The sequence below is a fragment of the Pagrus major genome, chromosome 14, assembly GCF_040436345.1.
Source record: "Pagrus major chromosome 14, Pma_NU_1.0".
Lineage (NCBI taxonomy): Eukaryota > Metazoa > Chordata > Actinopteri > Spariformes > Sparidae > Pagrus > Pagrus major.
Window position 1 is genome coordinate 25,573,076 of NC_133228.1, and position 18,170 is coordinate 25,591,245.

The window sequence follows — 18,170 nt, forward strand, 5'->3', positions numbered from 1 at the left end:
TGCCTCCTTACCTGCTGAAATGTGTCGCTGAACCACTTTGAACAGTTTGTTTTATTATTATTATCATTATTATCATTATTATTATGGTATTATTTTGTTTTTGGATCCAAACGTGGGCCGAGAGGAGCACAGAATAACGTCTATTGAGCCCAGCTTTATATAGTCTGTTATAATTACATGGTTTAAGTGATTACATTTATTTTATTCATGTGTTTTTATCATTACTATTTACTCTTCTTTATCTGATTATATTTTATTCTTTATGTTATTTTTTAACATAGATGATACTTTATTGATATGTTTGTATTTTTATCAGTACTTGTTTGCTTGTATTATGATTCATTCTTTATATTGGATCATTTTAATTCACCATGTTTTGTTGCTTTCTCGGTGTTCATCAGTCTCCTGTTCAATCATCAATCACTTTGAGGTGCAGTGTGATTTGTTTGAAAGGTGCTGTATCAATAAAGTTTGATTGATTAATTAACCCACAAACCTCAGAGCCCTCAGGGAACCGAGCTGCGGCACCAGCCTTCCTAAAACGAGATTATAACATGTGCCGAATTTACATGGAAGCCCAAATAATGAAGAATGTGTCAGGAACAAGGCTTCACAGAGATTATAAAGTTTCTCCTAAGTCAACAACTCACTAAATTGAGTGATTTTTAAAGGGAGTCTGGGATTGTTTCTCTCTCTTCCTCTCCTTGATGTCGCTGACTGTAGCTGATGAGGCAAAACGTTCTCAGATTGTTGGATTGTTGTAAATGATTGTGAATATGGATCAGATACATGTGATCAGCTGTGATCAGCTGTGACTGACCTCCTGTCTCTGAGCTCCGTCATCACACTGACCTGTGACGAACATGAAACCATCTTCAGCCCGTGGAGCCGCAGCAGCAGGCCCCGCCCCCTCGCGGCGCCTCCATTAGACATGCGCAGTCTCCGCCCTGCTGCTTCCTCTTTTACTGTGGCGCTGAGCGAGACACCATGAAGGCGTCCGGCACAGTACGTAAACTCTGTTTTCTACATATATCTGCCTGCAACACACGGACCGAACGAGCCGATGTCGCTTTGTAACGTTATGTTTGTCTTAGTTATGCGTTAATATCCACAAAAAGTCAACATTTAAGTGCTGGTTTGAGTTAGTTTTCGTACCGATGTATTTCGCGGCTACAACATGGCGTCCGCGGCACCATGTGGACGGCGGTGGCTTGAAATGCGACTCCGTGTGTTTCATCAGAGCCGCGTGTGAGACGACGGACACTCAGCCAGCAGGAGATCAGCAACAACCGCAGAGTAATCTCAGATGATCAGTAAATGCGTGATTCTGTGCGGTTACCGAGCCGCCTGGTTGTGTTTGGGCCCGTGATGGCAGCTAAGCTAACGTTAGCCGCTAATAATGCGGCCTCAGCGTGGAGCTGAACCTGCAGCAGACAGACGCCTCAGAGGGCTGTTAGTCCCTGTAACCCACACTGAGGCCGTCAGGTTAATGTCCACTACAGGCAGAGATCATACACCTCAGTAACACTGCGACACAACCAGCGTAAATATAACAAAACATCAGAAATATGAAGTATAAATGTGCTAAAGCTGTCTGTGCTCTGCACCTCTTGGGTCGGACGTGTTGACATCCAGTAGCTTTTAAACACATTAAATACAGAAACAGAGATTTAATGAGAAGCAGCAGAATATAATGTGACACAGTAATGAAGTGATGGTCTGACTGAGGCAGTTTAACTGTGCAGGTGCAACACAGCGTGTTGAGTAAAGTTTAAAGAGAAAAAGTGCAAATGACCTAAATTAAGCACAATAAAATTAAATAACAGGATCAATAGATATTATCAGCAGTTGGCTTGGCTCATATAATCAGCACCTGATGGTCACCTGCTGTTGACGAAGATGAACAAAGATCAAACTCTAAAATGTGAAAGATGAAGTTAATAATCGAGAAAAGGCAGCCGGCGTTAATGAAGTCGTTAAAACAAGTTGACTCTTCGTTACAACACGTTATTCACTCGCATGAGAATATTGTTACAGCACTTAATGTTCATTTTCTTCACGTCTGTGCACCCAAACCCAAGCTCATATCATCTCAGTGGTATGAATCTGTCTGGTGTGCAAACAGAAACGGATCCTTGTCGCCTTTCTCTGACGCTGCGGTGCCTTTGAAAGTGAATTCAAGGGTCGACAGTTTGTGAGACGCCTCGTCGTGTAAGCGTTTGTGATTCACGTGCTTCCTAACTGACCACACTTGTCTCTGAAAACAGCTTCGGGAATACAAAGTCATTGGGCGTCTGCTGCCCTCTGCCAAGAATCCTGCCCCTCCTCTGTACCGGATGAGGATCTTCGCCCCGAACCATGTCGTGGCCAAGTCCCGCTTCTGGTACTTCGTCTCCCAGCTGAGGAAGATGAAGAAGGCCTCTGGAGAGACCGTCTACTGTGGCCTGGTAGGTCTCTGAACCACACACACATCCAAAGTCCGACATCTCCAGCTGTGTCGGTGCCGCCTCAGAGTCAGGATGATGTTTGACTCTGTTTCAAACGTCTGTCACCAGAGATTTGTTCACTTGTTTTCTCTTGGAGATGTCGACTGTTTAAAAGTTGTGTTGAGTTTGTGTCTCTGCCGCCTGTTAATGATGACGGAGCTCGATCAGATACGACCGCTGTGGTTTTTATTTTAATCAGTGAGACCGGTTCCAATTTTGGCAACCGATACATCTGTTCAGTAAAAACACAACCTTAATCTAAATGACTGAATTTAAGTGCAGTGTACTCGAGAACTGCAGCTCAGTACAATCCGGCGGTTTTACTCTGGAGCACTTTATTCTTCAACTTCACGTTTATTTAACTTAAGTTACATCACAGACTCACATTATTACACATTGATGGGCTGTTTGTGACGGCACAGATGCTGCAGAGGAGACAAAGTGGTGCGTTTATTAAACTAGAACGGCACTCAGTAGAGCGCATACCTCCGCTGAGGCCCAACAGTCCCCTTTAATCCACTCAGGCCTGATCCCACATCAGATGAAACAGATTTAGATCTGGATCATTAATATTCACGCAGTATTGTGAGAAATAACCAGAATGCTGAAGCTAATGAGGTCTCTGAGCGGAGACTCGTCCTCCATCTGAGTTCTGGTGAAATCAGTTCAGTAGTTTTTAATCCTGCTGACGAACCATCAGACATCGACGTGACCTCCTCAGTGGTAACGACTGGTTTGCTCAGCAGTCAGAAACAAGAACACATCATCTGTCGCACTGAACTCACCTGGATCATTTTCATTAAAGGTGACATGAGGTCAGGGGTGTTGAGTCGTCTCTTTTCTGACCTGCTCGCCTGAGATCGACCCGTTGAGTATTTATGAAGTAAACACACTAACATGTACCGCTCAGCCCGTCTCTGCTGAACCCTCCTTGCACCCAAACCCAAAGCTCACACCGTCTCAGTGGTGTGATGTTGTCTGGTGTGCAGACAGAAACTGATCCTTGTCGCCTTTCTCTGACGCTGCGGTGCCTTTGAAAGTGAATTCAAGGGTCGACAGGCGGCTCCTCTTCAGCTGATGTGAGCGACGTCACAGACTCTGAAGTTTTGTAGAACTTTAATATTTACAATATTAATGAGGTCATGATACAAACATTGTTCCATCAGTGAATAAAATAAGGTCCCAGAACACTGTTTGAAGCTAGAGAGGTGGCAGGGTCCGCCACGTATAAACACAGTAAAACAGTATGTGGTGTTGTCCTTTAAAGGCAGTTTAATTTGGGTTATTTAGTTTATATTTAGTCGATGATCCTTTAACTGTCCGCTCTGACTCTAAAATCATTTATTTCTCTGCTTTTTAAACTTGATTTGCTTTGAAAATGAAAATGTGGTGAAACTGTAAAACAACGTGTAGTTTGAGTGATGATCAGTGTGAACAGTCTGACCTGCTGCTAACCTGCTGCTGTTGGACTCGTTCAGGTCCACGAGAAGACCCCCCTGAAGGTGAAGAACTTCGGTATCTGGCTGCGTTACGACTCCCGTAGCGGCACCCACAACATGTACAGAGAGTACAGAGACCTGACCACCTCTGGAGCCGTCACTCAGTGCTGTGAGTACACTCAGTAACCATCCCGACTCCGGGCTCAGGGAACGGGTTCGCCTCATCTTTGTGGGCTTTTAGTGAAACACACAACACGTTTAAACAGAACAAACAAGCTGAACACGGTGTGAAGACGTGAGGAGTTTGAGCTGGATTCAGGATGTTGGCCAGTCTGAAACCATTTGTAAACGAGTGTAGAAGCATCTTCCAGTGACGGGTCTGGTCTCAGTCACATTACCACTCTTCACATTCAGTCCATTGGTAGTTCAGCGGCTGCTGGTCAGTGATCGGCCCCAAAGATCCTGTAACAAAGTGATGATGCTGCTGTATGAATAAAGATTAAAATGTCTCCTGTCTGTCAGATCGTGATATGGGCGCTCGCCATCGTGCTCGTGCCCACTCCATCCAGATCATGAAGGTGCAGGTCATCGCTGCCAACAAGTGTCGCAGACCTGCCATCAAGCAGTTCCACGTGAGTCCACACACCTGGCTGTGTTTTCTGACCCTGTAGTCGCGGCTCTCTCTCTGGACTGCCTCTGTTAGTCAGCTCCGGTTTAAAAAGCCGCCAGACAAAAAGCCAGATTCCTCTTCCAGATTTCCAGCTTCCATCTTCAAACCTGGCGGTTCTGAAACTGGCGACAGACGATGAGTGTTGCCGATTGTAAAATGTTTGGTTGCATCAACGCTGTGAAACTGAACATGATTTCCTCTCTGACTCCTCCTGCAGGACTCCAAGATCAAGTTCCCTCTGCCTCACAGGGTCCTGCGTCGCCAGCACAAACCTCGCTTCACCACCAAGAGACCAAACACCTTCTACTGAAAGCATTTTGTCATTTTGTGCGAGGAAAAATAAAAATAATCTCATTGACAAAGAGCTGTTTCTGTTCCTTCATTGGTTTGATTTCCTGGCTGCACGTCTGTTAATGAACCAGAACACTGATCCAGAGTCAGCGAGTCAGAACATTCAGAACAGAAACACTGAAACACTTCACTTTTTATACTTGATTGTTATTTTTGTGTTATTTAAAATGCAAAGGCACGTTTATTTGTGCAGCACAAGTCAGACACAAGGCAACTCAAAGTGCTTTAAGGGGCATAAACATGACATTCAAATACATTAAAAACAAGCAGGAAGACAAGAAGCAAAACATTAAAACAAGTTAAATAGGGAAGTAGAGAACGGGAGAACACAACTGCAAATTAATGAATACATTTAAAAATAAAAAAATGTATTTAATCTTCATGAGTTAATTTCAGTTACTAGTTACTTTACAGATTACATCCTGCATCACAGCCAAAGAACAACATTTATGAATGAACTGAGTTCAGCGCTGAACTCACGAGCGTCGACGTGCTCGCTGCGGTGGCCGAGTCATTGGACACGATGGACGTCAGAACAGAGCGGCGCCGTTGTCTGGTTCTGTCTGAAAGGCCCCAACACGTTTACAGATCAGAACCCGTCAATCAGTCACTTGAACAGGAGAAGCCTGAACGCACATTTACACAACATGAAGGAATATTTACGTCAATCTGCAAAACCGTTCAACATAACTGCAATATGAGACACTTGGACCGACCCTGTGAAGGGTTTGGACTTTGAGTGAGATGGTTCTGAACTGAGCGACCAGACTGGAGGAGGTGTGTCTGTGCACGTGGACACGAGCTTTAATCTCAACTGCAGTCTGACACTTATCAGACTGTTGAACAGCAGAAATGTACATGGAGAAACAGCAGGAATGTAACTGAGCTGTATTTACAGAGCAGCCGGTTCTGATGGGGTCATTTTCAAGGAACCGTGGAAGAAATGTTCACAGCGTCAAATCAACAGGTCCAGTTCATCTGTGGGGATTTTAATGTAGATCTGCTTCATCCAAGTGACCACAAACCAACTGAAGACTTTATCAACACAATGTAGAGTTTACAGAGGCAGCAGGATCACATGTCACTGAGCCACACTGGCAGACAACATGCTGACTAATGTGACAGACAACAATGCAGTAAGTGGATTACTGATCAATTACTGATCAATTACTGATCAATGACATCAGTGAGCAGCTACCAGCGTTTACAGTGTGCGACCGTGACGACAAGAAAGAAAAGCAGGACGTTAAACTGGAGCACAGACGAGTCGGGACAGAGGAGTCGATGAACGCTCTCAAAAATCAATTACTGAACCAAAACTGGGAAATATTATAGAAAGAAGAAAACCTTGACAAAGCACATGAAATATTCTTAAAGGCATTCAAACTGTTATCTGATAAAAACTGTCCAATAAAACAAATCAATCAAAAACAGACACATTCAGACAGTCATGGATCACTGAGGATTACAAAATGTCTGCAGAGAGAAAAATACACTGCAGAGTAATGTAAGTTCATCCACCTGGTTGAACATCAAACTGCACAAATAATGTATGAAGCAGGAAACAAACTACCACCAGGTCATATTTATTTATAATTGGAGGGAGAAGTTGAATGTCAAGATGCAGCTGTTCAGACGACTATAAACAGAAAGTGCATTTCAGTCGGCGGTGTGAACCTGTGGACTGGTATCATGTTGGAGTGATGTCCTGTTTCAGTTTAAAGCCTTTATGGGTCCATACCGACGACGTGCCGGTGTTCTGGTGCATCAATAACTTCCAGTTCTGTCGTCAGAACCAGAACCAACCTGCAGAGTCACTGTGTGTTCAGGATATCAGAGAATCAGAGACAGAAAGAAAACAGAGCAGTTCAGACTGCAGCACTGACAGTCGTCTCCACGTGTTGTGATTGGTCCGTCAGTCACTGCTGGATGAAGCTCTCCTCTCCACTCCACCTCCCAGTAACACGGCCCAGTCAGAGCCTCTCCACCCACCAGCTGATGGTGCTGCTTCAACCTCTCTGGATCATCAGGACACAGCTGATCCTCTCAACACCTCCACCTTTCATCACCTCCACCTGATGAGAGAAGCAGAGAGAGCAGCAGACACATGAGTGTTGACAGAGACTCCCTCCATCAGCTGTCAGTCAGTGATATAAAGACCAGCAGGACTTCAGTCCTGTTCAGACCACAAGTGGAGCGGCTGTGTAGCGTCGCCAGCTTCCTTTCAGCTCATGTTAACGTGTTGGAGTGAAGCTCACAGGTTTACTCTGCAGGTTTCACTCAAGTACACAGTGAAATAAACTGCAGAGAGTCCCTGAACGCATCATCACTGCAGAAACACTTTGATGATGATTGACTGCTGTTAAAAACCAGAGTCTCAGTCGCACCTGAATATTTCATCTGCTTTGAAACATTACAAATATGTAAATATGGAGTCTGCTGTAAAATGTGTGGAGCAAACAAAAGACAGATGGACGGATGAATATATGATGTTAAAGCTCCTACATGTTCACACACAGACTGACAGTCCAACATCAGCTGGTTACTGGACTTCAGCACAGCTTCTGCTCTGTACAAACACCACATGGTTACTAAATGTAATGATTGTTCTCTGAAATCAGAGCAGTGATTTGCAGGCTTCAGTCAGACTGATCTGTACGGTGGCCCTGAAGGTAGACCTGAGAGCTGTGACACAGATCAGCTGATCAGCTCTTTAGTGTTTTAGAGAGATCACGTTTGATGGATGAGGACGACTGTCTCTACACATCCTGTGATGCTGTCAGCTGTGATCCAGCTTTACTTCCTGTACACATGAACACAACAACAACAGTCGTCTTCACATCAACTCAACACGAGATCACAACGAGCTTCTGGCTCGTCTGATTGGCTGACTGCTCTCTCTCTGTCTTTCTGTCCAATCATGAAGCCTGTCACCGTTCTCCTCTCACAGCTTCACTGAGGAAAACAGGAAATACTGGATCTTTACTTTGATACTGACTGTGTTCAGGACAATACTGCTGAAGCCAGCGTGGACTGACTCCAACCCTCTACTGACCTCAGAGTCTCCAGTCGACAGTGTGGACTGTCCCTCAGATCAGACAGCGGCTTCACTGCTGAACCCTTCAGGTCGTTTCTACTCAGGTCCAGCTCTCTCAGGTGGGAGGGGTTGGACTTCAGAGCTGAGGCCAGAGAATCACAGCTGATCTCTGACAACCTGCAGCTCCACAATCTGAATAAAGAATAAATGATGTAACTTCACAATTAAACTATTCAGTCAGTTTAAACATCACAGCTTCATAAAAATGTTGTAAAAGTTCATCTTGAATATATTTGTTAATGTCTGATAGTTGAAATAGAGATTATTGAACTTTCATTGTTTTATGTATTTTTCACATCACTTATTTAAAAACATACATTTGAATCTAAGAAGAAAATCCAGAGTTTCAGAGGTTCACAGTGAATTATCCAGTGCAGATTTTTCTTATATGAAGGTTTTAAATGAACATCTTAACATTGCTCTGCCACAGTCAATGGACTAAACCACAGAAGAAGAAAACAGACTGCAGTGTGGATCAGTATAATATCAGCCTGATGTCTGCAGGTTAGTGTCAATGTAACCGGGTCAACCTGTGTGTTGCATCAAATGTGTATATAATTACACAAAATCTGTTACTGCCTCTGCCCTTTGTACAATCCTCCTGTGGGAGAGGTGGGTGTCACTGTTTCATTCAGTTGATAATCATAAACCATCCTAATGTGTCTCTGTGTTTGTTATATGCATTTCTGGTCTCTACGTTATTGTTACGTCTGTTCCTGCCTCACAATGTGTTCATGCCAACAGAGTTACATTTGAAAATAGTAGTTTTAACAGTTGAAAGTTGCGAGCTTGAAGTTACAACAAACCGAACTAACTTCCGGTTTGTCGATGTCTTTATCTTCATTTTATTTGTGTAGGAGCTGCAGTGGACAGTTGTATTTACATGGAGGTTCTGCTTGTTACCCGTTCTGTCAGAGAATAAACGGAGATCATCTCCAAAGAGGTCCTGGTGTCACAGCATCATTCAAACCAACACAACGCAGAAGCTCACCGGTCACATCAACACAACATTCACATCATATTCATCTGAGCACTGTGACGATCCCTCCACCCAGGCACTAGGGGTCCCTGTTTCTTGAGGGTTGTGTTTTGCAGGTGCTGAATGGAGGGTCGTCAGCTGCATGAGCAACACCTGAGCCAGTGTCCTCTGACTGTAAAGATCTTCCTCATTCTGCGGGCGCGCTCTCTCTGGGACTGATTCCTGCTAACCGGCAGGCCTGATGGCAGCACATTTTCCTTTCCTTTCTTTTGATCTGCACATACATTGTCACACACCCATACATGCTTTCACTACTGATACTGATCTTTACCCATTTTCCTTGGTTGTTTCATGATTGTGGGACCAATAAATACCAATTGCTTGTAGCCACCTGTGTTTGTCTCCCTATTTTGGCACAGCCTTTGAGCCAGGTTGTGACAAATGGGGGCTCGTCCAGTTGTTGTTTGACCCGGTTGTAAAGCACAGTTCTGCTGGTTGAGAATGGGCAGAGACTGTGATGTCTTGGTGTAATGTTGGCGTGACGTCGGGTCAGGTGTAGTAAGTTGTGCATCTTGTTTTTGTGAATGGGTGGCAACTAATCATTTGGGAGACAAGTGACGAGAGTGGTGAGTAGTCTGTTGTGGTGTTTTTGGTTAAATGCAATCAATTGTAGCCTACTGAGTTACATGTTTTGTTTTGAGGGACGTGTTGTCGTCGAGCTAGTTCTGTTGGTGAGGTTGTGGCACTGAGTTCTGGTGGTTCTCTGCAAGCCATAGTGTTGCTGCTGTTCTGTCCCTGGTTAGGCTTAAGAGCGAATTCCTTTTGGGGTTCGTTTGGGGGGGGCTTTGATAGTGTGGTGACGAAAGTGGCTAAAGCAGTTGTCTTGGGAGCACGTCCGGGGCTGCAGGTGGAGTCGCCATATTTTGGTTGCTTCACCGGGTTTGCGGGTTACAGTGCATAAATACCCACCACAAGTAGCGCCTGAAGACTAGGGGGGAGTTAGGTAGTTTCTGGTTAGGCAGTTAGAGGGACGGGGCTGTGGCCTGGTTTTTTTTTGGTTTGGCTGTGTAGGGGCCGTTTGAGCTCTGTTGCTTGTGTGTTATCAGTTTTTTTGTGTTCAGACAGGTAAAGTTAGTCCTTTTGTTCCCTCAGTTATGACTACTCCGGAGGAGTTTTTGAGAGCTCCGTCGGAGGAGTTATTGGAGCGTTGTTCGCGGGAGCAATTAGTAAAAATCGCCGAACATTTTAGGATGGATGTCGGTGATAGGCGGTTAAAGGAGAATGTGAAGAACATTCTAAAGGAGAATTTGTTGGATGCGGGTGTTCTCCAGCCTAAATTGTATGCTGGTGGTTCTGGATTAGACACGGTTGATGTGTCTGTCTCTGAAGTTGGGGTGAGTACTGGGTTGACTTTTGAGCAGCGCAAAGAATTGCTATTGTTGCAAATGGAAATTAAAAAACTTGAACTTGAAGAGCGCAGATTAAGTTTGGTTAATGTGGGTAACGTAGGGCAGGTCTCTGTTTCTTCTGGGCCCTCACGTGCTTTTGATGTTGCCAGTAATCTGCGTTTGGTTCCTCAATTTTGCGAGCGAGATCTGGACACATTTTTCTTACTTTTTGAGCGAGTGGCTGAGAGTAGAGATTGGTCTGATGTTGAGCGCATGTTACTGTTACAGTGCGTTTTGACAGGCAAGGCGCAGGAGGCCTATTCTGCGCTTAGTGCAGTTGAAAGCAAGGTTTATGTGTCCGTCAAAGCTGCTGTGTTAAAGGCTTATGAGTTGGTGCCTGAGGCATATCGCCAGAGATTTAGGTCTTGGGAGAAGTCAGGTAAGCAGACACATATGGAGTTTTCCAGGGAGTTAATCACTCAGTTTAATCGTTGGTGTACTTCACTGGGGGTTCATACTTATGAGGCTTTGTGTGACTTGATCATTCTGGAGCAATTTAAGAACTCTGTTCCCAGTCACATTGCTACTTATATAAATGAACGGAAAGTGAGGACGGCTATCGAGGCCGCTACTCTGGCTGATGAGTATGTATTGACGAATCGTGGTGACCGCGAGTGCAGGACTCGGGATGATGCTCGGTACAGGGGGGATGGTAGCAACTTTCGCCCAGCAGGTAAACGGTGGGAGGGAGGAGCTAGTCCTAGCCAGGGTAGGTCAGAACGGGCTACATGGGGTCAGATGCAGTTTGACCCGACTGAATTATGTCACTACTGCAAGGGCAGGGGACATTGGAAAGCTGAATGCCCGGTTAAGTCCAGTGCTAAAAGTGGGTTTGGTAGCGGGCATGTCAAGCCTGTCGCACTTGCTTCTTCTGTTGGAAAGATCACTTCTCCCGGTGTCATTTCCCCATATGAAAAGATGAAGCCTGGAGTGGATTGCAGCCTGGAGCAGTCTGATTTCTCAGCTTTTGTGTCGGACGGCCATGTGTCTCTGGTAGGGAGTGGTATCAAGGTACCGGTGAAAATTTTGAGAGATACTGGGGCCTTTGATTCATTCATTGTGAGTTCTGCACTGTCTTTTTCTCAGGGAACTGATACTGGGGATTACATTCTGATGCGGGGAATGGGTTTAACTGTGTTGCCTGTTCCATTGCATAAATTGGAGCTTGACTGTGGGTTGGTTCAGGGCGAGGTGGTTATGGGTGTGCGTCCCGCACTACCAATCCGAGGCATTCATGTCATCCTAGGGAATGATCTGGCTGGTAGCCGTGTGTGGGCTGATGTTCCGCCAGCTCCGATAGTAACCCCTTCTCCCTTTGTTACGGTACCTGATGAGAGTGCGCAGTGTTTTCCTGGTGTTTTCACAGCTTGCGCAGTTACACAGGCTATGTGCCGTGGGGAGGCAGAACCTGAAGTTGAGCAGAGTAGCATAGAGGACAAGGGGGCTTTCTTTGTGTCTATACCTGACTCTCTCTTGTCTATTTCCCGCAGCGACCTGTCGGCAGAGCAACGGGCTGATCCTACGCTTAGTGGGCTGTTTGACAGAGTGCTTTCAAATGTTGATGGGCGGAGTGCTGCAAAAGGTTATCTGCTGCAAGACAAATTGCTGGTGAGAAAATGGGTGCCCCATGGGGAAACTTTTGTGGGTAGTCCTGTTTTTCAGGTTGTTGTCCCATCCAAATTCCGGGAAGAGGTTCTGAGAGCATCGCACAACCAGTCAGGACATTTGGGGGTCCGTAAGACGTACGACTATATCCTCAGGTATTTTTTTTGGCCTCGTGTGAAGAGGGATGTGTCTGGGTATATTAAAACATGTCATACTTGTCAGATGACGGGAAAACCTAATCAGAACATTAAGCCGGCTCCTCTGTCTCCCATTCCAGCGATTGCGCAGCCATTTGAGCATCTGATAATTGATTGTGTTGGTCCCTTGCCACGTTCAAAATCTGGAAGTAATTATTTGCTTACAGTAATGTGTCAAAGCACCAGATATCCGGCTGTTTATCCATTGCGTACCATTACTGCTAAATCTGTGGTCAAAGCACTGACACAGTTTATTTCAGTCTTTGGAATTCCAAAAGTGGTTCAAAGTGATCAGGGTTCCAATTTTTCATCTCACTTGTTTGCCCAAGTGTTGAAGCAGCTCCGAGTGAAACATAATCAGGCTTCCGCATATCATGCTCAGAGCCAAGGCGCATTGGAAAGGTTTCATCAAACCCTGAAGTCTCTGTTGCGGGGATATTGTGTTGAGTTAAATCAGGATTGGGAGGAGGGGCTGCCATGGTTGTTGCTAGCTGCCAGAGAGGTTGTGCAGGAGAGCACTGGGTTCAGTCCAAATGAGCTTGTGTTTGGGCATACAGTGCGTGGGCCATTAGCTCTGCTGCATGATCCGGTCGCACAACCCGAACCACCTCAGAACCTGATTGATTATGTTAATGGTTTCCGGCATCGGTTGTACGTGGCTGGGGAAAGGGCTAAAGAAAGTTTAGCCTCAGCGCAGACCAAAATGAAGCATCTTTATGACCGTAAAGCTGAAATTCACCAATTCAGTCCAGGCGACCAGGTTCTGGCTTTGTTACCACTTGTCAGTTCTCCATTTCAGGCTAAATTTCACGGTCCGTTCACAGTTTTGCGTCAGGTTTCTGAGCAGAACTATCTGTTATCAACACCAAAGCGTAGAAGAGACACTCAACTTTGCCATGTTAACTTGTTAAAACCCTACTACACCCGGGCATCACAGTCTTGTGCAACAGGGGGGAGTGGGCAACAGCAGACAGTGAAACCGGTGTTAATGGCAGAAACTGTGGAGAGGCATTCGGCTGCTAACTTGTTAGTATATGAAGATGATGGGGTGGTTTCACCTGACGAGAGCTTGTTGCGGGGCCAGTTAAAGAACTCAGAAAAGCTGTGTACTTTGGAGTCATTGCTTGGACATTTGTCCAAGGAGCGGTGCGTCCAACTGTCTGCTCTGATTAACAACTATCTGTGCTTGTTTGATGATGTTCCAACTTGTACACGTTTGATAGAGCATGACATTGATGTGGGTGATGCCCAGCCAATCTGCCAGCGTTTTTACAGGGTGTCCCAGCAGAAACGCCAGGTAATGGAGAAAGAAATCAAGTATATGCTTGACAATCATATTGCTGAACCTTCATCTTCCAGCTGGGCGTCTCCTTGTTTGCTTGTGGAAAAGGCTGACAAAAGTTTTAGGTTTTGTACGGATTATCGTAAGGTAAACGGGGTAACTAAACCTGACGCTTTTCCACTTCCACGCATAGAGGATTGTGTGGATCAGGTGGGCTCAGCTCAATTTGTCAGTAAGTTTGATTTACTCAAAGGTTATTGGCAGGTTCCACTATCTCAAAGAGCTAGAGAGATTTCAGCTTTTATAACTCCTTTTGGTCTCTTCTCCTACTCTGTGATGAGCTTTGGGTTGCGGAATGCACCGGCGACCTTTCAGCGTCTCATGAATATGGTTGTGTCTGGGCTGGATGGTTGTGCGGTGTATCTTGATGATGTCGTGATCTACAGCGATACTTGGGAAGATCATGTTGACCGCATTAGGAAGCTGTTTGACCGACTGCGTGAAGCACACCTGACAGTAAATTTGGCTAAGTGTGAGTTCGCCAAGGCTACAGTTACCTACCTCGGGAAGGTAGTGGGGCAAGGGCAGGTGCGGCCAGTGCAAGCAAAGGTGACTGCGATCGAGCAATATCCAGTGCCCACCACCAAGAAGGAGCTCATGCGTTTTTTGGGCTTGGTGGGTTACTATCGCAGTTTTTGCAGGAACTTTTCAACTGTGGTAGCTCCTTTGACTGATTTGTTGAAAGCTAAAGCAAAATACATTTGGTCAGCTTCATGTCAACAGGCTTTTGAAAATGTTAAAACTGTCTTGTGTTCACCTCCTGTCCTTGTAGCACCCTGTATGGACCGTTTGTTTGAGCTGCAGGTGGATGCAAGTGATGTAGGTGCTGGTGCGGTGTTGCTTCAGTCTGACAGAAATGGTGTTGAACGTCCTGTGTGTTTTTTCTCTCGGAAATTTAACTCCTACCAGTTAAATTATTCTGTCATAGAGGAGACTCTTGCCCTCGTGTGGGCGTTGCAACATTTTGAAGTTTATGTCGAGTCCAGTGCTCCTCTGGTGGTCTACACAGATCATAACCCGATAACTTTTCTTCATTCTTTGTGCTGTCCGAACCGCAGACTGATGCGATGGTTTTTGTTTTTGCAAGCATACTGTTTGGATATCCGCCACATTAAGGGCTCAGAAAATATTGTGGCTGATGCTCTGTCAAGAGCACCTTGTTCATGAGATATTTCCTGTTTGTGATCTTCCTGGTCTCCCCTTCTTCTTCCACGGCTACTCTTAAGGTTGTGTCTCCAGGCGCTCCAGGGGTACCGGGTTGCAGGGCGGAGATTGGCTGGCTGATATAGGGGAGGGTCACTGCAGAAGTCGTGAGTATGGGTTGCAGTATATAAAAGGGTTATGAGACCAAAGGAAAAAATTTAGTAAAAAGTAAATTGTATGTTTGGACAGAGCAATTTCTGAATGATAAAGTAAAATCTTGAATTACTGGTAAAAATTATTGGTCGATTGTTATGTTGTCACCGTGTCTGTCTGGGTTTCCAGATGGGAACCCCAGTTTTTTTTAAGAGGGGGGGTGTGACGATCCCTCCACCCAGGCACTAGGGGTCCCTGTTTCTTGAGGGTTGTGTTTTGCAGGTGCTGAATGGAGGGTCGTCAGCTGCATGAGCAACACCTGAGCCAGTGTCCTCTGACTGTAAAGATCTTCCTCATTCTGCGGGCGCGCTCTCTCTGGGACTGATTCCTGCTAACCGGCAGGCCTGATGGCAGCACATTTTCCTTTCCTTTCTTTTGATCTGCACATACATTGTCACACACCCATACATGCTTTCACTACTGATACTGATCTTTACCCATTTTCCTTGGTTGTTTCATGATTGTGGGACCAATAAATACCAATTGCTTGTAGCCACCTGTGTTTGTCTCCCTATTTTGGCACAGCCTTTGAGCCAGGTTGTGACAGCACAGAAGTAAAAAAAGTGGTGTCTGACCTCAGAGTCTCCAGTCGACAGTTTGGACTCTCCAGTCCAGCACACAGACGCTTCACTGCTGAATCCTTCAGTTTGTTGTGACTCAGGTCCAGATGTCTCAGGTGGGAGGGGTTGGACTTCAGAGCTGAGGCCAGAGAAGCACAGCTGATCTCTGACAAACTGCAGCTCTCCAATCTGAATAAAGAATAAATGATGAAGATAAAAATCAATTTATGATCCAATCAGATGTGTTCAGGTTTAAATGTGCAGCTCAACATCACTGTGTCCTAATTAAGGGCGGTCCGATTGTTACCAGACGATATTGGTTCTGAATAGTTTGCTGGGCGGTCTCTAAAAGGACCAATCAGAAGAGCCGATCAGATAAACACAGGAGACAGTTTGTCTTTTCTGCTGATCTCAGTCAAGTCTGGAGTTAAAGTGTGTGTGTGTGTCTGTGTGTGTGCGTGCGTGCGTGCGTGCGTGCGTGCGTGCGTGCGTGCGTGCGTGTGTGTGTGTGTGTGTTCTGAAGAATCAATATCAATGATCAGAAATTACTTATGAAAAACATTTCAAGTGAACTTGATGATTTTAAATCAAATATAAGTTCAGAAGATCTTCTGTTTACAGATGTGACCATTTACCACAAATATAAACGTTAATTTACATTTTCTAAAGTTTCTTTAAGAAACACAAGTCTTTAGTGACTGCAGAGTAAATTTAGATCAAGAAACATGAAAATATGAACAAAAGGACGTTTACAAAGTCATGTTTGAACATTAATTAGCTTCAATTTTTAACTAAACATTTAAGATGTACAACAGTTACAGAGAGTCCGTGAACTCACATCAGAGTCTCCAGTCGACAGTTTGGACTCTGCAGAAAATCACACAGCAGCTTCACTCCTGAATCCTGCAGGTAGTTGTGACTCAGGTCCAGATGTCTCAGGTGGGAGGGGTTGGACTTCAGAGCTGAGGCCAGAGAAGCACAGCTGATCTCTGACAAACTGCAGCGCCACAATCTGAATAAAGAACAAATGAAGTGAGTTTAGAAAACAATGTTCCTGCTTGAAATCATTCAGAGTTTAATCATCTGTTCAGAGCTGAACACGTTTAGAAAATGAAGCTCCAAACACCTGAACCCAACAGCTGCAGGTTCAACACTGTCAGACACACAAAGTGAAACAGAGCTCTCATTAATATTAATGACAACGTGCTGCTGCTTCAATAAAGACGTCGTGACTCCACCTCTTAAACTCTGCAGCTCCACCAGAGGCTCCATCTGTACAAACTCATGTTGTGCAGCCAAACACAAACCAACAGGAACTGACTGAAGATCTGATTCTGCTGTTTCACATCAAAATCATCCTGAGTTTAAATATTTCAGTCAGTATAAACGTCACATGTCATCATAAAGCTTCTGTTTGTTATTGTCTGACAGAGAAGAAAACACTGGTTTCTGTTTTTATTCACAGAAGCACGAAGGACTCAAATGATTCAGAGTTCAGAGAGAATCAACCAGTGATGAACGTTTAATGTTATATTACATCTGTTTAAATATGAAGCTGAACAAGACGCTCAGAGTCCATCAGCATCAAATCTATGAGGTCAGATCCCCGTCAGACCTGATGACATGAAAACTAAGACCCACAGTTTGGAATAATGTTGTGAAAGTGTGAACAAAGGTTTCAAATAAATATTAAAATGTGACTGAAACATGTGAAAACAACAGTAACATGTCTGAAATAATGCGGTCACATTTATAATTGACATCAGCAGCGTAATATGTTCAATGTTATAAAGTTTGTCTTCAGAGGTTCAGACAGTCAACACGTGCAGCGAGTTCAATCAGAGATGACATTAAATTACATTCATGTGTCTTTTGTCCAGCGTGACTTTACCATCATCAAAGATTCAACACTTTCTATCCAGAGATTTAAATGTGAGTGGGGCCGCACCTTTCTGATGTCAGACTAGGACGCTGTGTCCAACAGTGTCTGTCACTTTAAACCCAACAGCACAACATTAACACACACCTCACTGTGTGATTGGTCACCTGAGTGCAGGTGAGAAAGGAGGCGGGGCTTGAACTTCTCTCTCAGCTCTTTGTTCATTTGTTCCACAACTATTTCTGTCACTGTTCATATGAACACCTGAGTGAAACACTGTGAATGTCTTCAGGAGAGACTGTCTGAACATGTGACACCTTTTCTCCACATTTAAACCATCGCTGTGTCTCCAGCAGCTCTTCACTCCACCTTCGGCTGTTTGGACCAGCTGTGAACACTCTGAGCTCCAGATGTGTTCAGACAACACGTCGCACCACTGAGCTTCTTTCTACAAATATCCGAGCCAGCGGCTCTTAAAGAAAACCAGTTGAGTGGATTTGCAAACAGAAGTGAGTCCAACATCCTGCTTCTGTCCGCTGATGCACAGTGAGCACGAGAGCCAGGTGACCTCTGAAGCTGCCTCTGGTGCACAACTGACCACAGTTACTGAGAAGAATTATTTCAGAGCTCCAGCACCGATCCATCTCATTCCTACTCGCTGAGGAGATGACGTGAAGGACGCTGCAGAGGAATTATGGGATTGTTCCCAGGGAATTGTGGGACTTGTTGTTGGATGTACGGACTCTAAGCAGCCTGGGACG

At 45.0% G+C, this 18,170-nt stretch overlaps 2 protein-coding genes and 2 non-coding genes across 4 annotated transcripts in view; 3 read left to right on the forward strand and 1 right to left on the reverse strand.

Annotated features, from left to right (window-relative positions):
* The first annotated feature begins 923 nt into the window (after positions 1–923).
* On the forward strand, positions 924–4,957 carry rpl18a (ribosomal protein L18a). Its single transcript, XM_073481074.1, has 5 exons — positions 924–1,005; positions 2,268–2,447; positions 3,965–4,094; positions 4,448–4,557; positions 4,813–4,957. The coding sequence occupies exons 1-5, from the start codon at positions 988–990 to the stop codon at positions 4,903–4,905; spliced, it is 531 nt and encodes a 176-aa protein (XP_073337175.1). The 5' UTR covers positions 924–987; the 3' UTR covers positions 4,906–4,957.
* LOC141008740 (small nucleolar RNA SNORA68) lies at positions 2,064–2,193 on the forward strand. The gene has a single exon (XR_012180101.1). It is a non-coding gene; the product is annotated as a small nucleolar RNA SNORA68 (small nucleolar RNA).
* On the forward strand, positions 3,417–3,547 carry LOC141008739 (small nucleolar RNA SNORA68). The gene has a single exon (XR_012180100.1). It is a non-coding gene; the product is annotated as a small nucleolar RNA SNORA68 (small nucleolar RNA).
* Positions 4,958–5,914: 957 nt separating the features above from the next.
* Positions 5,915–18,170, reverse strand: part of LOC141008610 (uncharacterized) — a 37,533-nt gene continuing 25,277 nt past the window's right edge. Inside the window, exons 12-15 of the mRNA XM_073481050.1 lie at positions 16,369–16,542; positions 15,546–15,719; positions 8,002–8,175; positions 5,915–7,021 (exon numbers count right to left, since the gene is read on the reverse strand). Coding sequence (XP_073337151.1) covers positions 7,012–7,021; positions 8,002–8,175; positions 15,546–15,719; positions 16,369–16,542 — 532 coding nt within the window. The 3' untranslated portion in view covers positions 5,915–7,011. The remainder of the gene's footprint in view (positions 7,022–8,001; positions 8,176–15,545; positions 15,720–16,368; positions 16,543–18,170) is intronic.

Bases quoted from the DNA above. Each gene is read 5' to 3' on its own strand.
- rpl18a (XM_073481074.1), top strand. The intron at 2,448-3,964 runs GTAGGTCTCTGA...GGACTCGTTCAG, and splicing joins AGACCGTCTACTGTGGCCTG to GTCCACGAGAAGACCCCCCT. The intron at 4,095-4,447 runs GTGAGTACACTC...CCTGTCTGTCAG, and splicing joins TGGAGCCGTCACTCAGTGCT to ATCGTGATATGGGCGCTCGC.